The sequence below is a fragment of the Microcaecilia unicolor genome, chromosome 1 (genome assembly GCF_901765095.1).
Source record: "Microcaecilia unicolor chromosome 1, aMicUni1.1, whole genome shotgun sequence".
NCBI classification, from domain to species: Eukaryota; Metazoa; Chordata; class Amphibia; order Gymnophiona; family Siphonopidae; genus Microcaecilia; species Microcaecilia unicolor.
In genome coordinates this window covers 262,534,568-262,554,809 of record NC_044031.1, presented here as the reverse complement: position 1 = coordinate 262,554,809, position 20,242 = coordinate 262,534,568, and the positions used below count along the sequence as shown (strand labels likewise).

The 20,242-nt window shown below is 46.0% G+C and overlaps 1 protein-coding gene across 1 annotated transcript in view; it reads right to left on the bottom strand.

The window, feature by feature from the left end:
- Positions 1–18,451, bottom strand: part of CMTM8 (CKLF like MARVEL transmembrane domain containing 8) — an 84,164-nt gene extending 65,713 nt beyond the window's left edge. Inside the window, exon 1 of the mRNA XM_030205986.1 lies at positions 18,244–18,451. Within this exon, the coding sequence (XP_030061846.1) occupies positions 18,244–18,384 (141 nt within the window). The 5' untranslated portion in view covers positions 18,385–18,451. The remainder of the gene's footprint in view (positions 1–18,243) is intronic.
- Positions 18,452–20,242: the final 1,791 nt, after the last annotated feature.

Here is a 20,242-nt window from a genome sequence, read left to right as displayed (position 1 = left end):
TTTCCTTAAGCCAACAAAAAATAGTGTGCTTAGAAGCCATAAACCCTGTGCGTGAACCTCCAATGAGAATAAAACAAACGATCGGACCGACAAATCTCCTCCGTAGACTTGACATAATGCTTCAGAACTCTTTTGACATCCAAACGCTTCAAGAGACGCTGCTCCTCTGACCCAGAGAAAGAATCTAGAACAGGCAACACCACCGGTTGAGATGAAAGAAAACGAGTCAATATCTTGGGCAGAAACGAAGGAACTGGTCTTAAAACACTCGATCCAAGCTGAATTCCAAAAATTGAGACCTACACGAAAGAGCCTGCAACTCCAAAAATCTCCTAGCTGAGGCAATAGCCACTAAAAACAATGCCTTCAGGGTTAAGTCCTTCAAAGTACAAGAAGATAAAGGCTCAAAGGGAGGCTTGGTAAGAACCGAGAGTACCCAATTAAGATCCCAGAGGGGAAAAGAACAGCGAGACGGAGGACGCAGGAGGTTAACCTCTCTTAAAAAACGGAACACATCCAGGTGGCTAGCCAGCGATCTTCCTTGAACACGACCTCAAAAACACGATAGAGCTGCAATCTGCACTTTAAGAGAAGCCAAAACAAGGCCTTTGTCAAAACCACGCTGCAGAAAATCCAAAATCTGCAAAACGGACGTGTGAAAGAGAGCTATCCCAAGCTCCTCACACCAGGCCTCAAAAATCCTCCAGGTCCGAACATAATTCAAAGAGGTAGAACACCGACGAGAGTGAAGCTGAGCCAAAAGATCCTGCTTGACCGGGAGCTTGAACGGATCCTCTACTAGAAGCCGCTGAAGATCAGCATACCACAGTCTGCGAGGCCAATCCGGTGCCACCAAGATCAGACGGCCCCTGTGCATCTCGACTCTCTGAAGTACACGCCCTATCAATGGCCAGAGAGGAAAGGCATAAAGAAGACCGGTCGGCCAGGGAGCAAACAGGTCCATCTTGGGGAACCCCCCAACGGTTCACCACCGTCCGATACGCCACATCGCTTAGAGCCCACTCCGCGGGATCTAGCATGTTTCGACTGAGAAAGTCTGCCTGAACATTTTGAACTCCTGCCAAATGAGCCGCTGACAGTGCCACCAGATGCACCTCCAACCACTGTAACAGCTGTGACGCTTCTTGCTCCAACTGCAGACTCCTCGTTCCTCCTTGCCGATTGATGTAAGCCACCGCGGTGGCATTTTCTGACATCACGCGGACTGCCCCACCCCTCAAAAGATGGACAAAGGTCTGGATTGCTAGTCAAACTGCCGTGGTCTCTAATAGATTTATTGAACAAGATCTCTCCTGAGGAGACCACAGGCCTTGAGCATACTGTCCCTGACAGTGAGCTCCCCATCCCTGGAGACTGGCATCTGTCGTAACCACCCTCCAGTTGGGCTGATCCAGAGGCATTCCCTTGGTCATACTGGCATCTCGCAGCCACCAATGTAGGCTACTATTCACCTGAGCCGGAAGTGACAATTTCTGATGTAAAGAGTCCTTCTGTGACGACCACCGAGAAAGAAGCGACCTCTGAAGTGGCCTCATGTGAGCCCTGGCCCAGGGCACTGCCTCAATCGCTGCCACCATGGAACCTAGGACCTGAAGATAATCCTCGGCCGCTGGCCTCGGTGACTGCAATAAGTGAAGAATCTGATACTGCAGTTTGAGGACATGAGCCAGCGGAAGAAAAACACGGTCCTGCAACGTGTCAAAACAGATTCCCAGGTTCTCCAATGACTGAGATGGCTGCAGACAGATCTTTTGTGCACTGACTACCCAATCTAGGGACTTCAAGAAGTCTACTACTCGAGCTGTCACCTGAACGCTCTCCTGGTAAGACTTCGCTCTGATCAACCAATCGTCTAAATAAGGATGGACTAGAATGCCTTCCATTCTGAGTGCTGCGGCTACTACGACCATGACTTTGGTAAACGTCTGAGGAGCAGTCACAAGCCCGAAGGGAAGAGCCCGAAAATGAAAATGCTGGCCGAGCACCGCAAACTGAAGGAAACGTTGGTGTGCTGGTCGAGTAGGGATAGGCAAGTAGGTTTCTGTGAGGTCGAGTGACGTCAGAAACTCCCCGGTCTGCACCACCACAAAGGCCGACCGCAAAGTCTCCATACGAAATGAGGGCACCCTGAGGGCTCAATTGACCACCTGGACATCTAAAATCGGCCTGAAGGAACCCTCTTGCTTGGGAACCAGAAAGTTTATGGAGTAACATCCTAGACGCTGCTCTGACAAAGGAACTGGACAAATAGCCTGAAAGTCGAGAAATCTGTGTAGAATGTCCCTGACAGCCCTGGTTTTGAGCAGAGAACGGCAGGGAGACTCCACGAAAGTGTCTGACAAAGGACGAGCAAACTATAAGGCGAACCCCATCGCAAATAACCTCTAGAACCCACTGGTCTGAAGTAATTTGGGCCCATAAAACTGTGCCAACCGAGCTCCTACCTGAACCAGAGGCTGGGCCCGCAAACTTTCATTGCTGAGGATGGGAGGAAGACCAGAAAGAATTTCCTGTTTCCCGACCTCTTCTACGACCACCCAAAAAGAGAGAGTCCTCTGAAAAAAACTTGGATCATTGAAACGGAACTACTCTGCCTGGTCTATACCGAAAAGCACGGCTCCTACCATGGCTGGAAAAAAACCACCATGTCCAGGCACCCTGGGACGATCTTCGGGAAGCCTCGGAACTTTAGCCTCACCTAGGCTACGCAGCAGCTTATCCAACTCATCGCCAAAGAGAAAAGAACCCTTAAAAGGAAATTTACTAAGCTTGGACTTAGAGCCCACATCCGCAGACCAGCCACGAACCCAAAGAGAGCGACAGGCCGCCACGCAAAGAGCCATAGACTTAGAAGAGGCCCGAAGCAAGTCGTAAAGAGCATCTGCCAAAAAGGCCAACCCATTTCCAACTTCGCCACTTCGGCATCTATCACTGAAAAAATAATCAGAAGAACAGTCCAAGACCTTTTCAGACCAACGAAAACAGGTTCTCGCTACTAAAGAACCACAGATAGCAGCCTGCACTGCCAGAGCAGAATCATCAAAACTATTCTTTAACAAAGATTCTATACGGCGATCCTGGACATCCCTCAAAGCCGTCCCACCATCCACGGGAACCGTATTTCATTTAGTGACTGCTGACACTACGGCAGCCACCACTGGAGGGCGAAAAAGATCCTTGTCTAAAACCAGAACAGGATAAAGCCTGAGCATGGATCTGGCAAGATGAAAAGCAGAATCCAGCACCTCCTACTGTGCCTGAATGATGTCCCTAATATGCTGATGCACTGGAAAAGTCTTACCTGGCCTACAAATACCTTTCTGGACTCCGCCACTGGAGTCTCCTGCTCCTCAAATCGCAAGGTTGTGGAAACCTGAGAAATAAGCTCCTGCCGGTCATCTTTATGAAAAATTCTCACCACTGAGGGACCCTTCCCCGCAGGGAGAGGCTCTGCACCATCTTCCAGCTGACCGAGGTCCTCAGGAAAATGACCTTCCGGAAACACCTATGTCTCCTCCAAGGATGGCATTTCCTGGTCCAAATCAGAAGAAAAATCCTCTTCTAAATCCCAAAACTGCCTGGGCCGCTTAGCAGCTGCTGCTTAGCCCTCCTGAGACCTCTTCACTGAAGCCTCTCCTGAAGCAGCTTTGTGCAATAAAAAAGTTCAGTACATTTGTACCACAAAGTCAGGTGGGAAGCCACCTTCACCTACTGAAGAAGCAGGAGTCTGAGGCAGAGCCGGTAGAGAGGCCGGTAAAGCAGGCAGGGATGAAGCATTTAGAGGGGAAGACAAAATGGCGGCGTTTCCTGCCAAAATTGGCGCTGCCAGTGAGGCTGACCCGATCGCACTTAAAATAAAACTGCCGAATCGGACCCCCCCCCCCCCCCCCCGCGCTAACGGCACCAACATTTTTACAGCCCCTGCTCCCTGCTCAGACGAAGCATTTACCGCGGTGCAAAACTTACAAACACCGCTTGAGCCGACTCCCTGCCGCTGACAGACTGAACAGCGGCGGAGCTTCTCTGCCATCGCGTCTGCCTAAGCCAACTGCGAACCAAAACAGGAGCCAGAAAAAACAACAGCAAACCGTCACAGAGAGAAAACAGACGCCGTCTTGCTTGTTTAAAGAGAAAGTAAAGGGCAGAGAACCAAAATCAAAGCTTCTCTTTTTGTTTTTGTTTTGTGGCTGCCTCTCCCTGCCTCAAAAGCTCTTCCCCTGAAGAGCTTGAGGAAACTGCCTTTTTGTGCTGAGATCTCTTATTTATTTATTTATTTTACTTAAGCACAGCTTAAAAGAATACCAGGTAGGACATGGGGGGAGGAACCCGGCCACCTGAATTTGACACCCCTGAGGCGCTAAGAGACCCCCACGGGCCTCTGCCTCTAAATAACAGGCTTTTAAAAAATATATTTATATATCCGGATGCACAGAAGAAATAAATTAAAAGCAACTAAAAGAATTACAGCAAGAAATAGAAAAAATATAAAGAATATAATAGAACATAAATATAATATAAAGAATGAGACTGAAGGGCTCACCACCTTCCACCTGCTGCACTTGCTGGAAGGCGTGCACAACCCATCAGTCACATTCTGGGCCGGGCCGGAGGGACTCTAGGGAATATTTAGTTAGTGTTATAATTGATCCACATTTCAGTTACCTGCTGTTGATTGCTGATTGCACTATTTTGTTCCACTGTTCGATTTTTAAAAAGCAATAAACAATATTTAGTTTATTGCCTCTCTGTCTGGACTGATAAAGAATCCTGGTGGTTTGTGTGTTGGGTCTGTGAGTGCTTTCTGGGAACTGTGGGACCACTGGGAGTGTGGCCCCAGTAACCTAGAAATCCCTGGGGATAATTTGAGAGTGGGAAACTTGCCCAGAGGCGGTTGTGACCCAGTCGGTGGAAGGAGAGTGCTGTTAGTGTAGAGTACAAGTGGCAGGTGCAGGCAGACCTGAGCTGTGCTGGGGATAGACGACCCTCTAAGTGGCCACGGGGTAACCCAAGGTGGGTGGCTAGGCATTTTGTGACATAGAGCCATCATTCGTTTAGAACAGTAAGTACAGGCAACACACCAACAATATGGCATTTTAGCCAATAACCTTAATAAGCAAAATGTAATAACCCTGCTTACTGCTTTAAATGAATTGCTACATCGGAGAGGCAAAAAGTCCCTAACTTACTATAAATATATACAAATGGTAACAAGGAGGGGGGAGACTTTTGGCTCAACTAGTATCCACTTGCTAGAGGCCTAAGAAGGTAGTGGGACTTAGAGACGGGGGGGGGGGGGGGGGAAGATATTTAAAGAATCTTCCATATGGCAAGCTTGCTGAGGAGGGTTTAGAGAACACAATGTACCTGGAAAACATAGCTATGCCTACATTATCTCAATCAGACAAAGTATTTTTATATTCCCCAGTGACGAAATAGCTTGGGTGATTAAACAGAGTCCCTTACAAAAGGCCGCTGGCTCTGACGGTTATAGGACAGAATTCTATAAAATTCTGGGGGACCCTGCTCTTGCACCTTTAAGTGCTATGTATGGGGCCTGTTTGGATTCACAGGGGTTGCTGGGAGAGTTAAATATGGCCCAAATCATAGTCTTCCCACAACCTGGCAAGGACCCATTGCTCTCGGAATCCTTTCGCCCAATATCACTTTTAAATTTCTAAACAAAATTGTTAGTCAAACTGATGGGAAATAGATTGGCTCATATACTTCCTTCATTGGTGCATGAGGCTCAGGTGGGACATGACAGACTTGATCGACCTACCATCTAGAAATACATCCGAATCAACACGAACGTACCTAAATCTACACTACCCAAGCTGCAAAGGACTCAAATACAAATCTACCTACGCATCCAGTTTTTCATACATCAGCACGCAACTGTGGAACGCACTACCAAAAGACTTGAAAACCACATACGACCATTTATACTTCAGAAAGACACTCAAGACCCACCTTTTTAGAAAGGCATACCCTACCGATCTAACGTAAATGCCTGAACTCTGCATCACAATACCACTAAAGTTCGTAATGGTCTACACACAACCCTCTGCTGACCGATTCCTTTATGTGGTCCTACCACATGAACATTATCTTACCACAACACCACATTGTATTTTTTTACTCCGGAGTCTGGAAACAGGTCTCCGGCACTATGTAAGCCACATTGAGCCTACAAGGAGGTGGGAAAATGTGGGATACAAATGTAACAAATAAATAAATATATAGCCAAGAACATAAAACGTTTAACCTCCCTTGAACTCAGGGAATGTACTAATACACCACTCCTTGATTTTTTTTCTTAATAATTAGTTTTACTGATTTTTCAAATATAAAACAAACATGTGAAAGACAGAAAAACAGTTACATGAGTCCATTGTACAATTACCAAACTGAGTTTTACAAATAACAGATTATGACTGAGTAATAGGAGAAAGAAAAAGATCTAAAGTTTTCCATTTCTTAGTCTGGCTGGAGTACCCAATGAGGAGTAAGCAATAGACTGTTCATATTTTTTGTATAGCAAAATCAAGTTCCACCAGATATAGAAATTCACTTGAGAGTTATCTTTCCAATTTGAAAAAATTAATTTTAGTGCAATAGATATTAGAAAGTCAAACAATAACTTATCTTCATCTGATAGAAAAAATGTAATACAAATGGACTTCCAGATTATATATTTTGGTAAAAATGATACTTGGAAACCAAATATCTCTTTCAGCTTATTCCAAACCTCTGACCAAAAAAGAACAAGGTTAGGGCATTCCAATAAAAGATGTATAAGAGTTCCTGTGTATTTTTTGCAGGACCAGCAGAGGTCAAAGTTTGAGGAACCAGACACTTTACTTTTTCTTGGAGTCCAGAGAGCTGTATGATATGGGAAGAAAATTAATTGCATTATAGCAGCTGATAAAGAGGTTCTTGGGCCAGCTGACAAAACTTGAGAGCAGTGTTTATAGTCATTGAGATCTAATTCCCATACTTGTTGAGTAGACCTACAGGAAGTAGTAGGATTAGTTTTGATGCCAAAGAGGCATTTGACAGGGTTAAATGGGACTTTATGTATGATATCTTACAGCATTATGACTTAGAAGATCGGTTTGTGGGTGCAGGACGAACAATCTACTCAAAACCTTGTGCAAGAGTGTGCGTCAATGGCAGAAGCTCAGGAAACTTTGTCATAAGCAGGGGAACCTGCCAGGGCTGTCCCCTATCCCCCTTACTTGTTTTTACATTGGTTCCTTTGGTAAGGGATATTCTCATTTAATCCAGGGGTAAAGGGGGTGAGGGTTGTTTAATGATATTTTTCTCACTGTGTTGCATTTTCTCATAAATTTTGAATGCACATTTCTAATGTAAACTACTCATTTTCAATGTTTCTCTTATTGTAAGCCACATTGAACCCAAATCTATTTTGGGATAATGCAGGATACACAAATGTCATAAAATAAATAAAATAATATTTTCAAAATAAGAGCCTTTGCAGTTGACCTGTTAGTGAACCTTACTGACCCTCAGAACTTGAGGACTTGCTGGACATTTTCCAAGAATATGGAGACTATGCCGGTTTAAAACTGAATCTGTCCAAATTGGAGGTCTTGGCCACCGAGGACACGGTGCACCAGACTTTGAGGGGGGGTTTCCAGCTGAAGTGGGCCACTCAATCTTTCCAATATTTAGGGATTCAGTTGCCTCACTCCACCAAGCTGTTACGTTCCCTTAACGTGGCTCATCTTTTAGCCACAACAAAATGGCAATTAGAGGGTTGGTTGGCTTTACCCTTGTATGGTAGAATTATCTTATACTGGATGGTGGTGTTCCCTAGGTGTTCCCCAAATGGCTCTATGTGCTCCAGGTCCTGCCTGACCACCTACTACTACTACTACTACTTAACATTTCTAGAGCGCTACTAGGGTTACGCAGCGCTGTACACCTCCTTAGGAGAGATCTTTCGCAGGTAGTGAAAGTTACTGGGGTGGGAAGAAGGTGAAACTTCACCTGCCATATCTATATGGTAATTGGATATATAGAGGGTTAGGCTTACCAAATTTACAATTATATAATTATGCATGAGCCATTTGGGCGACTGGCTGTTAGATTGGACTACAATCGCAACTGTTTATGAACAGCTGCTATATAATCCATATAGAGTTAGATCTCTCTTGCAAGTTTCTCACTGCCTCCTGCCATATTCGTTGGGGAGAAATGTACTGTTTTGGCCCTTAAAAGGCACTTAGATTAAACTGACACACTGGTTCATTAGTGCCCCTATGGAAATGGACCAATTGCCAATCAGGGGAAACATACAGTTCCTGTCAAGGATGGATAATGTTACTTTTGTTCATTGGGAAAATCGAGGATACAGCTTGGTGGAAAGTGTGCTTATTGAGGAGGGGACAATGATGTCTTTTGAGTCCTTTTGCCAACGGGTGGAGGTGCAGTGGGGGGACCAATTTGCCTTCTGCCAACTCAAACATTATGTCAGATCCTTAGACCCCAATAGTTTAAAATCCAATTTAGGAGATAAATTGAGGGAATTCTTTGAGATGGTGGCGGCTGTAAAGCTGACTATTTCGGGCCTCTTTAAAGCAGCTCAACCTTTCAAGGTGGAAAAAGATTTTTAGGTGGTTAAAGCAAGATGGGAGGCAGATCTAGAGAAACCGCTTCTGATGGGAGGCAGGTCTGGAGAAACCGCTTCTGGAGTGGAATGTGGCTGGTACCATTAGAAGAATACCTCAACTAACTCTAGGAGCAGATCTCAGGGAATGTGTGTTCCGAGAGCTCCATAGGGCCTACTTTACCCAGGTGCAGCTGTGCAGAGCAGGAAGATTGCCCTCTTTTACTTGTGTCAGGTGCTACAGGGAGGACAACAATTTTTACCATGCCACGTGGGCCTGTATGAATATTCAACATTTCTGGTCTGAAGTGGCATTCTATTTGAGCAGTCTGTTCCACCAGAGAATCCAGTTTACTGTGGAACTGGTTTTCTTTGATCTGATGGGAGGAATGGAAGAGGTGAGTAGAGAATGGAAGGCTTTCCTTTGAAAGTTTACTGTTGTGGGGAAAAAGTGTATTATGTTCATGGGTGTGTCCGGAGCCTCCATCATTTTGGTCCTGGCATGCCCATGTCTACAGTCTAGCATTGTGGGAAGCTAGAGATGCTAAAAGAGTAACAAAATACCTCTCTGTTTGGGATTCTTACTTGCAATCTATATCACCTACTGCATGGAATCTGACACTGAATCATTTATATTCTTCTAGTAGATATTAAGAGCTTGTTTTGATGCATCATTGCTTTCACTATTTTTGAACCATTATGGCTATGGATTCTGGGAAAGGAGAAGGAAGGGGTTTTGATGAGTGGACAGTTATATTTGTCAGTATTATTAGTGGGAGCTATAAGAATCCAAGCTTCCTGATACTTTTGTATATTGATCTGAAGTTCCTTGTGTAGTTGTTTATTACTGTCTCAATAAAAACATTTAAACATAAAAAGGTTTGAATAATTTCCTAAAAGAAAAGTCCATAAGCCATTATTAAGATAGACTTGGGGAAAATCCACTGCATATTTCTAGGATAAGCAGCATAAAATCTATTTTACTGTTCTGGGATCTTGCCAGGTACTTGTGATCAGGATTGGCCATGTCACGGTCTCAGGATCTCAGACATTGGAACAACGTGAGCCCTTGGGCTGCTGTCAAGGAATGGCAGCAGCAGACAAAATCCCCCAACCAGGACTGGACAAACAAGCAAGGATGGAGCTGGAATCTGGACCAGACTTGGCTGGAATAGCAGGACTGGAGTAACCGGACTTCACCTGCCCTGACCACCATTCCCCAGAGGTTGTGCCCCTAGGTGCGGGCGGCCTGCAGGACTTACAGGATGGCGCTGGGAGACAAGAAATACTGGACCGGAGTGACTGGAACAACAGGATTCTTGAGGCAGACACTGAATACTAAACAAGCTTGACTAAAACAGGCTTCAGGATACAGGACTCAGAATTCTCACACAGGGTACAGGATACTGAAACAAGCTTGACTGAACAGGGACTGAAGGTCAGAGGGGAAAACAAACAGGGCAGGCTAGGCAGGATACAAAGCTAGGCCACACCGACAAACAATAAAGCAATGGCTGAAGACTGACAGGCAGCCACTGAGAAGGATACAAGCAGTAGTGCTTAAGAGCATAACTGCACACAGACTAAACAAGAACAAGGCAAGGCATACAGACAGGAAACAAAGCAAGGCAGAAGTTCTCCTATCAGCACCAAAAGGGTAAAGCAGAGAAGCTAAAAGGGTAAAGCAGGGAAGCTCAAAACAAAGCAAGGCAGAAGTGCTCCTAACAGCACACCAAGGCAGAAGTGCTCCTATCAGCACCAAAAGGGTAAAGCAGGGAAGCTCAAACAAAGCAAGGCAGAAGTGCTCCTAACAGCACACCAACTAACCTCAACCTTAGAAAAGCTGCTGAGGTTATCCAGTTGCTACCAGCTTGACTAATGCCATCACAAGCAATGCAACTAATGAAGAAATCTTCAGCATTTTAAAAGATGTTCCCAATCCTAACCAGGCTGTTGAGGAGAAATTAAACCCTCTGGAATGCACAGCTCTGAGACCACCATCTTCATCTTCATCCTTGGCGCCTTTGTGTCCCGATTCTTCACCAGCCTTTCCAATGTCTCCCACAGACCGCGGTCATCACCTACACTGCTTGTCTCAGGCATCTGTCACTACCTTCTCGGCTTTGCTGTCCTGTTCGCCTGCCTTGATGAGTCTCAGCGAGTCAAGACCTGATTTTGGACTTTTCCTTCCTTCCTCCTCTTTTTTGCTTTCATTTCCCTGCCTACTTATTTATTTGTGTTAAGATTGTATTTATATTCCCTTCCCTTCCTTCCTTCCTTTCTCTGTTCCTTCTACCCTTCAATTTTCATTGTAATTATTTCATTGGTTCATTGTAAGCCCACCCTTGGCTATGCCACTGGTCAGAACTGGACACTGCTTTCCAGACCCTAAAGAAGACCATCTGTTCGGGGGCCGGTGCTGGTCAGCCATTACTTCAGCTGGCCATTTGTGGTACAGATGGATGCATCAGAGGTCAGGTTTGGGGCAGTCTTAGCCCAAGAAATGGATGGTGAAGATCACCCTGTGACCTTCATCAGCTAGAAGCTGTTTCCCAGGGAGTGAAACTATGCAGTGATTTAAAAGAAAGCCCTAGCAGTCAAATGGGCTTTGGAGACACTCTAGTATTATTTGCTGGGTTGATACATCCTGCTTGTTACGGACCATGAACTCCTCAGGTGGATGGATCACCACGAGTCACAAGTACCTGACAGAATACCAAATGGTAGCGAGATTCATGCTGCTGATCCCAGGGTCAAGCAGTGGCTTTCCTCATGTCTATCTCAACAGCAGACTATAGAGTTTTCCCCTAGGAACTTGACCAAACTTTTTTTAAACCCAGATACACTAACCACCGTTGATACCACATTCTTTGGCAACAAGTTCCACAGCTTAACTATTCATTAGGTGAAAAAATATTTCCTCCTGTTCATTTTAAAAGTAGTGAAAGATCAACCACGTGAAGTAAAGGAACACCAACCCCTACGAGCGGATCAGGTAGAGAACCAAAGCGTAGAATATAAAAGGAATGGTCCTTCCAAAAATGTGAGGAAGACGGAAGATCATTACACACAGTATTTATTGAGTACACCTAAAAGATTTGAGTCTTTTAAGTGTACCCAATAAATACTGTGTACAAGGATCTTCTTTTTATACCCTACTCCTTGGTTTTCTACATTTTAAAAGTAGTATCATGTAACTTCCTTGAGTGCCCCCTAGTCTTTGTACTTTATGAAAGAGTAAAAAATTGATTTACATTTACCTGTTCTACACCACTCAGTATTCTGTAGACCTCTATCATATTCCCCCCCTCAACCATCTCTTTTCCAAGCTGAAAAGTCCTACCTCTTTAACTTTTCCTGATGTGAGAGGAGTTCCATCCCCTTAATCATTTTGGTCACCCTTCTTTGAACCTTTTGTAATTCAGTTATATCTTTTTTAAGATACCCCTACCAGAACTGCATAAAATATTCAAGGTGTGATCCGCACCATGGAGCGACACGGAAGCATTATAATAATCTCTTTCCTTATAATTCCTAGCATTCTGTTTGCTTTTTTTGGCTGCCGCCACACACTGGGCAGAAGATTTCAGCATATTGTCCATGACGACACCTAGATCTTTTTCTTGGGTGCAGACTCCTAGTGTGGATCCTAGCAACAAACAACTATGATTTGGATTATTCTTTCCAATGTGCATCACTTTGCATTTGTCCACATTAAATCTCATCTGTCATTTGGATGCCTAGTCTTCCAACTTCCGAAGGACTTCCTGCAATTTTTCACAATCCACATGCATTTTAACAACTTTGAATAGTTTTGTCACTTGTTGTTCCCATTTCTAGCGACAAGTGAGGTGATTAAATCTGCAGGAAGCACTAGGTGCTCTCAAGCTAACTTTGTGTTATCCAGTTAGCTTGCTAATCATAACATGCTAGCTGGATAATGTGGGAATGCCTACTCGCCACATGACACGCCCCTTCCAACAAATATTTTAAAAACGGATAACACTAGGTTTGTAGCAAGCTATGTGCAGGCATTGTGGCTGCACAGGGTGAAAGTGAGGCAGGGGCTCCGTAATTGTGTCCTGGCCATTGCCGTCCCTGTTTGGCTGCGATACAGTGGGTGGGTAGGAGCTCTAGGGGGCATGTCGCACTGGGCGCATTTCCAGCTCAGGACAATCTTGGGTAAAGAGCTGGTTAATGTATGCAAAAATGCAAAATACCACACAGCATTTTAATGCTTTTCTGTGGTAGCCTACTCTCATGCGTTAATCATGTGTTAAGGGCTTAACACCCTTTAATAAAAGAAAGTAGACCCTCAATAAACACATGTAAAGTATTTAAACTTTGTTTAGCTGTTACAAAATCATACTGTTCCAAATTTAGTTAATCAATAAAATAAATTTGAGTCAATATCATACATTTTATGGGCTTTTTATGGGCTTTTTACAAAGCAGCACTAAAAATGATACTTAGTGCATCCTTTTATGGGTCTTTCCTGCAAAGTAAAGCCATTTTTAGCACAGCAGTAACATGGCTGATTTTCAAATTTTTGTATTAGTTACCATGCATTAATATTGCTATTATTGTGTGGCTATTACAATTAATTAGTGCATGAGCACTTACTGCCACCTGTTTTGAAGGCAGTAAGGGCAGGTGCGCTAATCACCGCTCAGCAATGTAGATGCACTGATTACTACAGAAATATCCACTCTCCCCTGAAACTCCTTCTCCATAGTAAAAATAAAAATAATTTTTTAGTGCATGGTGTTCGCACACAAACCCAGAACTTACTGCAAGATGCTTGACAGTGCCCCATGATAAGTCCTTTGAGGCTGTGGTAAGCACTCACTAGTGCTTACTAAAGCTTGGTAAAAGGGCCCCTTAATGCCATGTTGAGTAACACTAGAGAGTGGTATACTATCTATTACAGTTGATTCATTGAAACATATCCAGCCATGGCCAATAAGTTACAACTACATAAACAGCCTCTTTAGGTAGTGCTTCCCAAACAAATTTTGTAGCAAGGATACAGAAAACCATTGTAACACCAAGTCAGCTGGCCACAGTACTGCTGCTTTCAGCACCTGTTGTTAGGACGTGCAACCCCAATATTTAGAAGGCTTGTTTTAGGTGGATTTCATTTTTGTAAATGTGTATTGAAGAAATATTGTATTTTAAAATGAGTCATCCTGTATTGTGTTTTTGAAACATTGCAATTTATTTAATGCTATTATTGCATGCTACTGGTTATTATATTACTAGTAAAAATTGCCCGTTTCTGAACGCAATGAAACGGGCGCTAGCAAGGTAGTGATTTTCTGCCATTAATGTTTCCACAGTTGTATTCAGAGTATAATTGTTGTTAACATTTGTAAGATTTCTTTATATTAAACAGACTTTCTGTGACATGAGGAAGACATATGAAACATATTCAGCGCAATGGTTCCCAAACCAAGTCCTGGATGGCCACAATGAGAGATTAGCATGCAGTGGAGGCAGTGCATGCAAATCTCTATCATGAATATTCATTAGGAGTATCCTGAAAACCTGAGTGTCTGTGATGCCTCCAGGACCAGGTATGGGAACCACTGAGTCAACACATGCTACAGTTGCTGAAAAGAAAGCAGCATCACAGTAACAGAAGAATAATGAAAACAGGGTGGGGGGAACTTGGAGGGTGGGGGCAAGTGTCTGTGTATGTGTGATAGCGACTGTGTGTGTGTGTGTGTCAGAATGACAGAGGGGGGACATGGAGTGGGGTCAGCGTTGCTGGGGTGATACAGAGAGAGAGAGAGAGAGAGAGTGAGTGTCCATCTATCCATCTCCCGCATCAGTGTGTGTGTGTATGTGTGTGTGTGTGTGTGTGTGTGAGATTGACAGATGTTGGGGGGGGGGGGGTTGGCAGCAGGTGTGAGCGTTGCTGGGGTGATACAGAGAGAGAGAGAGAGAGAGAGTGAGTGTCCATCTATCCATCTCCCGCATCAGTGTGTGTGTGTGTGTGTGTGTGTGTGTGTGTGAGATTGACAGATGTTGGGAGGGGGGGGGGGGTTGGCAGCAGGTGTTTGTGTGTCACAGTCTATAGAGAGATCATGAGTGTCACACAGAGAGATCGTGTGTGAAAGTGATGGAGGGTGGGGCGTAGTTGGAGTTTGGATGCAAATATCTGTGTGTGTGTGATAGAAATTGTGTATGTGTGTGTAGCAATGTTTGAGGGGGGCGTGTGTGGTGAGCTGGGAGGTGGTATACTTGGAGGGGTTGGCGGAGGGCTTGTAGGGTGTTGCTGTGCGAGGTTGATGAATCCTTCAGACTGTGTTGTGGTTGGCTGTCATTATTGTACCTTTTTTTGGTGTGTGATAATGTTTGCTACTACTACTACTACTACTAAACATTTCTAGAGCGCTACTAGGGTTACGCAGCGCTGTACAAATTAACAAAGAAGGACGGTCCCTGCTCAAAGGAGCTTACAATCTAAAGGATGAAATGTCAAGTTGGGGCAGTCCAAATTTCCTGAGTAGAGGTGTAGTGGTTAGGTCAAAATGACATTGAAGAGGTGGGCTTTGAGCAAGGACTTGAAGATGGGCAGAGAGGGGGTCTGGTGTATGGGCTCAGGGAGTTTGTTCCAAGCATGGGGTGAGGCGAGGCAGAAAGGGCGGAGCCTGGAGTTGGCAGTGGTGGAGAAGGGTACTGAAAGGAGGGATTTGTCTTGGGAGCGGAGGTTACGGGTAGGAACTTAAGGGGAGATGAGGTAAGGAGGGGCTGCAGATCGAGTGCATTTGTAGGTTAGTAGGAGAAGCTTGAACTGTATGCGGTACCTGATCGGAAGCCAGTGAAGTGACTTGAGGAGAGGGGTGATATGAGTATATCGGTCGAGGCAGAAGATAAGATGTGCAGCAGAGTTCTGAACGGACTGAAGGGGGGATAGATGGCTAAGTGGGAGGCCAGTGAGGAGTAGGTTGCAGTAGTCAAGGCGAGAGGTAATGAGAGAGTGGATGAGAGTTCGGGTGGTGTGCTCAGAGAGGAAAGGGCGAATTTTGCTAATGCTATAGAGGAAGAAGCGACAGGTCTTGGCTATCTGCTGGATATGCGCAGAGAAAGAGAGGGAGGAGTCGAAGATGACACCGAGGTTGCGGGCAGATGAGACGGGGATGATGAGGGTGTTATCAACTGAGATAGAGAGTGGAGGTAGAGGAGAAGTGGGTTTAGGTGGGAAGACAATAAGTTCGGTCTTGGCCATGTTCAGTTTCAGGTGGCGATTGGACATCCAGGCAGCAATGTCAGATAAGCAGGCCGATACTTTGGCCTGGGTCTCCGTCAGCATAGAGATGATAGTGGAAACCATGCGATGAGATCAGGGAGCCCAGGGAAGAGGTGTAGATTGAAAAAAGAAGGGGTCCAAGGACAGATCCCTGAGGAACTCCAACAGAGAGCGGGATAGGGGTGGAGGACGATCCATGAGAATGTACTCTGAAGGTACGATGGGAGAGATAAGAGGAGAACCAGGAGAGGACAGAGCCCTGGAACCCAAAAGAGGACAGTGTGTCAAGAAGTAAATTGTGATTGACAGCGTCAAAAGCAGCGGATAGGTCGAGGGGGATGAGGATGGAGTAGTGACCTTTGGATTTGGCAAGGAACAGGTCATTGCAGACTTTAGATAGTGCCGTTTCTGTCGAGTGTAGGGGGCTCATTGTTTTTGTGTGAAGTATCTTTTTTTTTCTGTCTTTCAGCTTTGGGAAATGCGTTTCTCTGAGCCTCCTCCTCCCTAAGAGGTCTCCCTTGTTCTTAGTGGTTTTGTATTTTTTTTTTTGAAGGGGGTACCGGGCTGGCGAACTGAGAGGGAGTGCCGGGGGGGGGGGGGGGGGGGGGGGGCTTTGATTTTGTTGATTGTTGCTGGATCGTAAATTATGCGAGTGCTGGACACAGGGAGGGAAGGAGGGATGGTGGAAGGGAAACGATCAGCTGTTGCAGCTTGTTTTGTGTGAAGTATCTTTTTTTTCCCCTGTGTTTCAGCTTTGGGAGATGCGTTTCTCTGAGCCTCCTCCTCCCTAAGAGGTCTCCTTTGTTCTTAGTGTTTTTTTATTTTATTTTTTTGAAGGGGGGGGTGCAGGGCTGGTGAACTGAGAGGGAGTGCCTGGGGGGGGCTTTGATTTTGTTGATTGTTGCTGGAGTGTTAGAGAGAGAGATCTGAAGGCGGTGCAGCAGGCCTCCCTCCTTCCCTCTCTGTCCCGTCCTTGTTTTTCGTAAATTATGTGAATGCAGCTTGGTTTGTGTGTGTGTGTGCGTGTGTGAATGTTTGAGGGGGGTTGACTTGGAGGGGGGTCAGCATTGCAGGGGGGTTGGTCTTAAAGTGAGAGATGGTGGTTTGCCTTGTTAGGGGTGTAGGGGTGAGGGGTGGTGACTTTGGGGGGCGTGGGTGTGGGTGAGCGGCGTGTAGTGGTGTACATCGAAGTCTGCCACACCCTCGCGTCAAACGTGATGACGTGGAGGGCGGAGCGATGCGATTGGTTGAGTGCCACTGCTCCGCCCTTGACATCATCACGTTTGACGCGAGGGCGGGGCAAACAGTCATGGGCGAATTTGGGTTTCACCACCATGCAGTTAGAACCAGTCCAAATTTCCATGCAGTTGGAAACCATGCAGTTGGGACTTGTGGAGGCTTCATTAGAACGTTGGGGTTGTGAATTATGTCTAGATGGGACGTGGCTGAGGGCGGGTCCATGAGTGACAGTAAGTGGGGCCCATGAGTGACACTGAGTGGTGCTGACAGCCTAGCCTACCAACAGTACAGGGATTCAGTGTTTCCCTGCCACAGAGTGAGCTTCAGAACGTTGGAGGTGAGAATTATTTATATAGATACCTAGGCTTAAAAGTGTTCTGAGTTTTTGTGAAAAGAATTGGATATAAATTTAAAATATACCCCAGAACTGATTCTGGCCTGTGGCATAGCCAGATTTAAAAATACACTGTTTTTAAGAGTTGGCACCTCAAACCTGAAAATAACTACAAATGATAGCATATTGTCAGGCTTGAAGAACAGACGATTATAATACCTACGGTATCCACTTTGCTGGCAGTTCAAGTTATAGTTTTATAGCAATGCTAGAATATCGCTTGCATGGTCATTTTTCTCGTGGTATGATGACCGAGTAGAAATCGCATACTACAGGTTGATACTCTGAAGAAGCGATCTCCTAACACTGGAACAAAAGTGAAGGTCAATGAAACGTCTGTACTGCACACATCAAGGAAACTCGGATCAGCAAGTGCAATCTTCCATTCCAGATCAGTACATTCTAGAATACTAATAATAATCATTGCTAAACAATTCATCCTGTGCAATAAACCAGCAAAGAGCTCAGCACTTTTCACTTCTTGTTCTTATTTGTCATCGGGATCTAAGAAAGAAGCTAATTATCGAGGATTTTGCTGCCTGTTGAAGCCTGCCAACGTCTGTTTCGTCTTGCATACAGTTCTGTAATGAGCACTAACAAATTGGACAGGAAAACGCCCGAAATTATGACTATATGAAACACATATGCACACAAGCATACGCTCACAATATAGACTATAAGACTCCTAGAGAGTTTGCTTACGATTTCTGCCAGCAGCAAGATGCCTGGAGGAGTTTGGAGGAAGTCCCTGTCGTAGGAGAAGCTGGTGGTACTGGAGAACGTGTCTTCACTGTAGGAGCTTTGGGTGGTGATCACCGCGGGAGAGCAAGGACGCTCCTCCATCAGTCCGGCAGCAAACTGGGGGTACCAGAACGAAAAAAAAAAAAATCACATCAATCCCCCCCCCCCCCCCCCCCGGCCACTCTTTCCAAAAGCGAGTCCCAGCTCTGAGCTGCTCTGTACTTTCCACCAAGCAAGAATTCTTCTACACACTACTGTCGTTTCTCCTTCCGGAAAAAAATTTAAAAAAAAATCCACGCGAATTCAATATGAAGGGGAAGAGGCACACACAAATTCTCCACAGTCACTTCAAAAGGAGAACACAACGCTTGGAGTCCATCGAGCAGAAATAAAACGAATGCTCCTTAGAAGAGTACGTGCTGCTGCTGTTGTTGCTGCTCATATATATCTGTGTCTGACTCTGAGCGTCAGCGTAGTAGGGTTAGAAACTGCTGTGTAGCAGGTTGGCCAGCGCGTGCTCCCTCCTCACAGCTGGGCGGGAGCAATCAGCACGTGCCCCTCACTGCTGGACCACAGCGTCAGCGCGCGCCTCCCCCCCCCCCCCCCCCCCCCCCCACCTGGGCAGGAGCGGTCTGCACTACCTCAGACATTGGGGTCCTTTTACAAAGCAGTGCTCAAAAGTGACCTTAGCCATTCTTACCTGGGGGGGGACCCTTCAACTAAGAAGCGTAGGCTCCTAGGTGCGTCAGATTAGCGCCCCTGGCAGTAATTCTAATTTCTGGACGCGCGGCAGAAAATAATTTCTATTTTCTACTGTGTGGCTCTAACCGGGCGGTGATCGGTAATGTACACGTGCTGATGATTACCGCCCAGTTAATGAGTGAGACCTTACTGCTAAGTCAATGGGTGGCGGTAAGGTCTCAGGTCCAAAATGGATGCATGCTGATTTTTATTTTGCCACATGTCCATTTTTGGCAAAAAAGGGCATTTTTTTGCAGGTGCGCTGAAGAATGGACCTGTGCGTGTCCAATACATGCGTCTACACCAGTGCAGGCCATTTTTCAGCGCACCTTAGTAAAAGGACCCCTGGATCTTAGCATGTGGGCCCTTACTGCCTCCTATTTTGTAGATGGTAAGGGCTCACAACCTAATCATGCACTAATCAGCCCACAGCAATATATCTGTGCTTACTGATCACTGCAGACAAGTCCCCTCCATGATAAATTTTTTTTTTAAATTTTAGCTCGTGTTTTGAGTGCGCTAACCCGGAGCTTACTGCAGGACGCCTGAGCGCACTCTGCGGTAAGCCCTTTTAAGCTGTGGTAAGCACATGCTAGAGCTTAGCACAGCAGGGGCGTAGCTACGGGTGGGCCTGGATGGGCCCAGGCCTGCCCAGGTTTTAGTCAGGCCCACCCAGATGTCACCATGTCTCCTCACCCTCTCCCACCCCCACCGTAGCGCATGTCTTCAACGCTATCGGCACTGCCTCCTCCACCTCACAGTCTCCGAGTCTGTCTCCTACTCCCGTGGCAGCTTGCGATTTGCTACCGGCACTGCATGACAGCTGACAGACGCGGCGCAACGTCCTGCTCCGGGGGCGGGGCCTTCCCTCTGCCGCGCTGATTCAACTTCCTGTTTACGCAGGGCAGAAGAATGCACGCAGCAGAGGGAAGGTCCTGGAGCAGGTCTTCGGCTCCGCGTCTGTGATGTCAGGAAGCACCGGTAGCAAATTGTAAGCGCTGCAGCGGGGGTGGGAGAGGGTGAGGAAGACAGTGGTCTGCTCACCCTGCAAGGGGAGGGGCTGAAGGGAAGGGAGAGGTTCTGGACGTGTGGGGGGAAGGGAGAGGTTCTGGTCGTGTGTGGGGGTTGAGGAAGACAAAGGGGAGCGGGCTGAAGGGAAGGGAGAGGTTCTGGACGTGTGTGTGGGCATCAGGGAAGGAGTGGGGTAAATCTTGGCCAC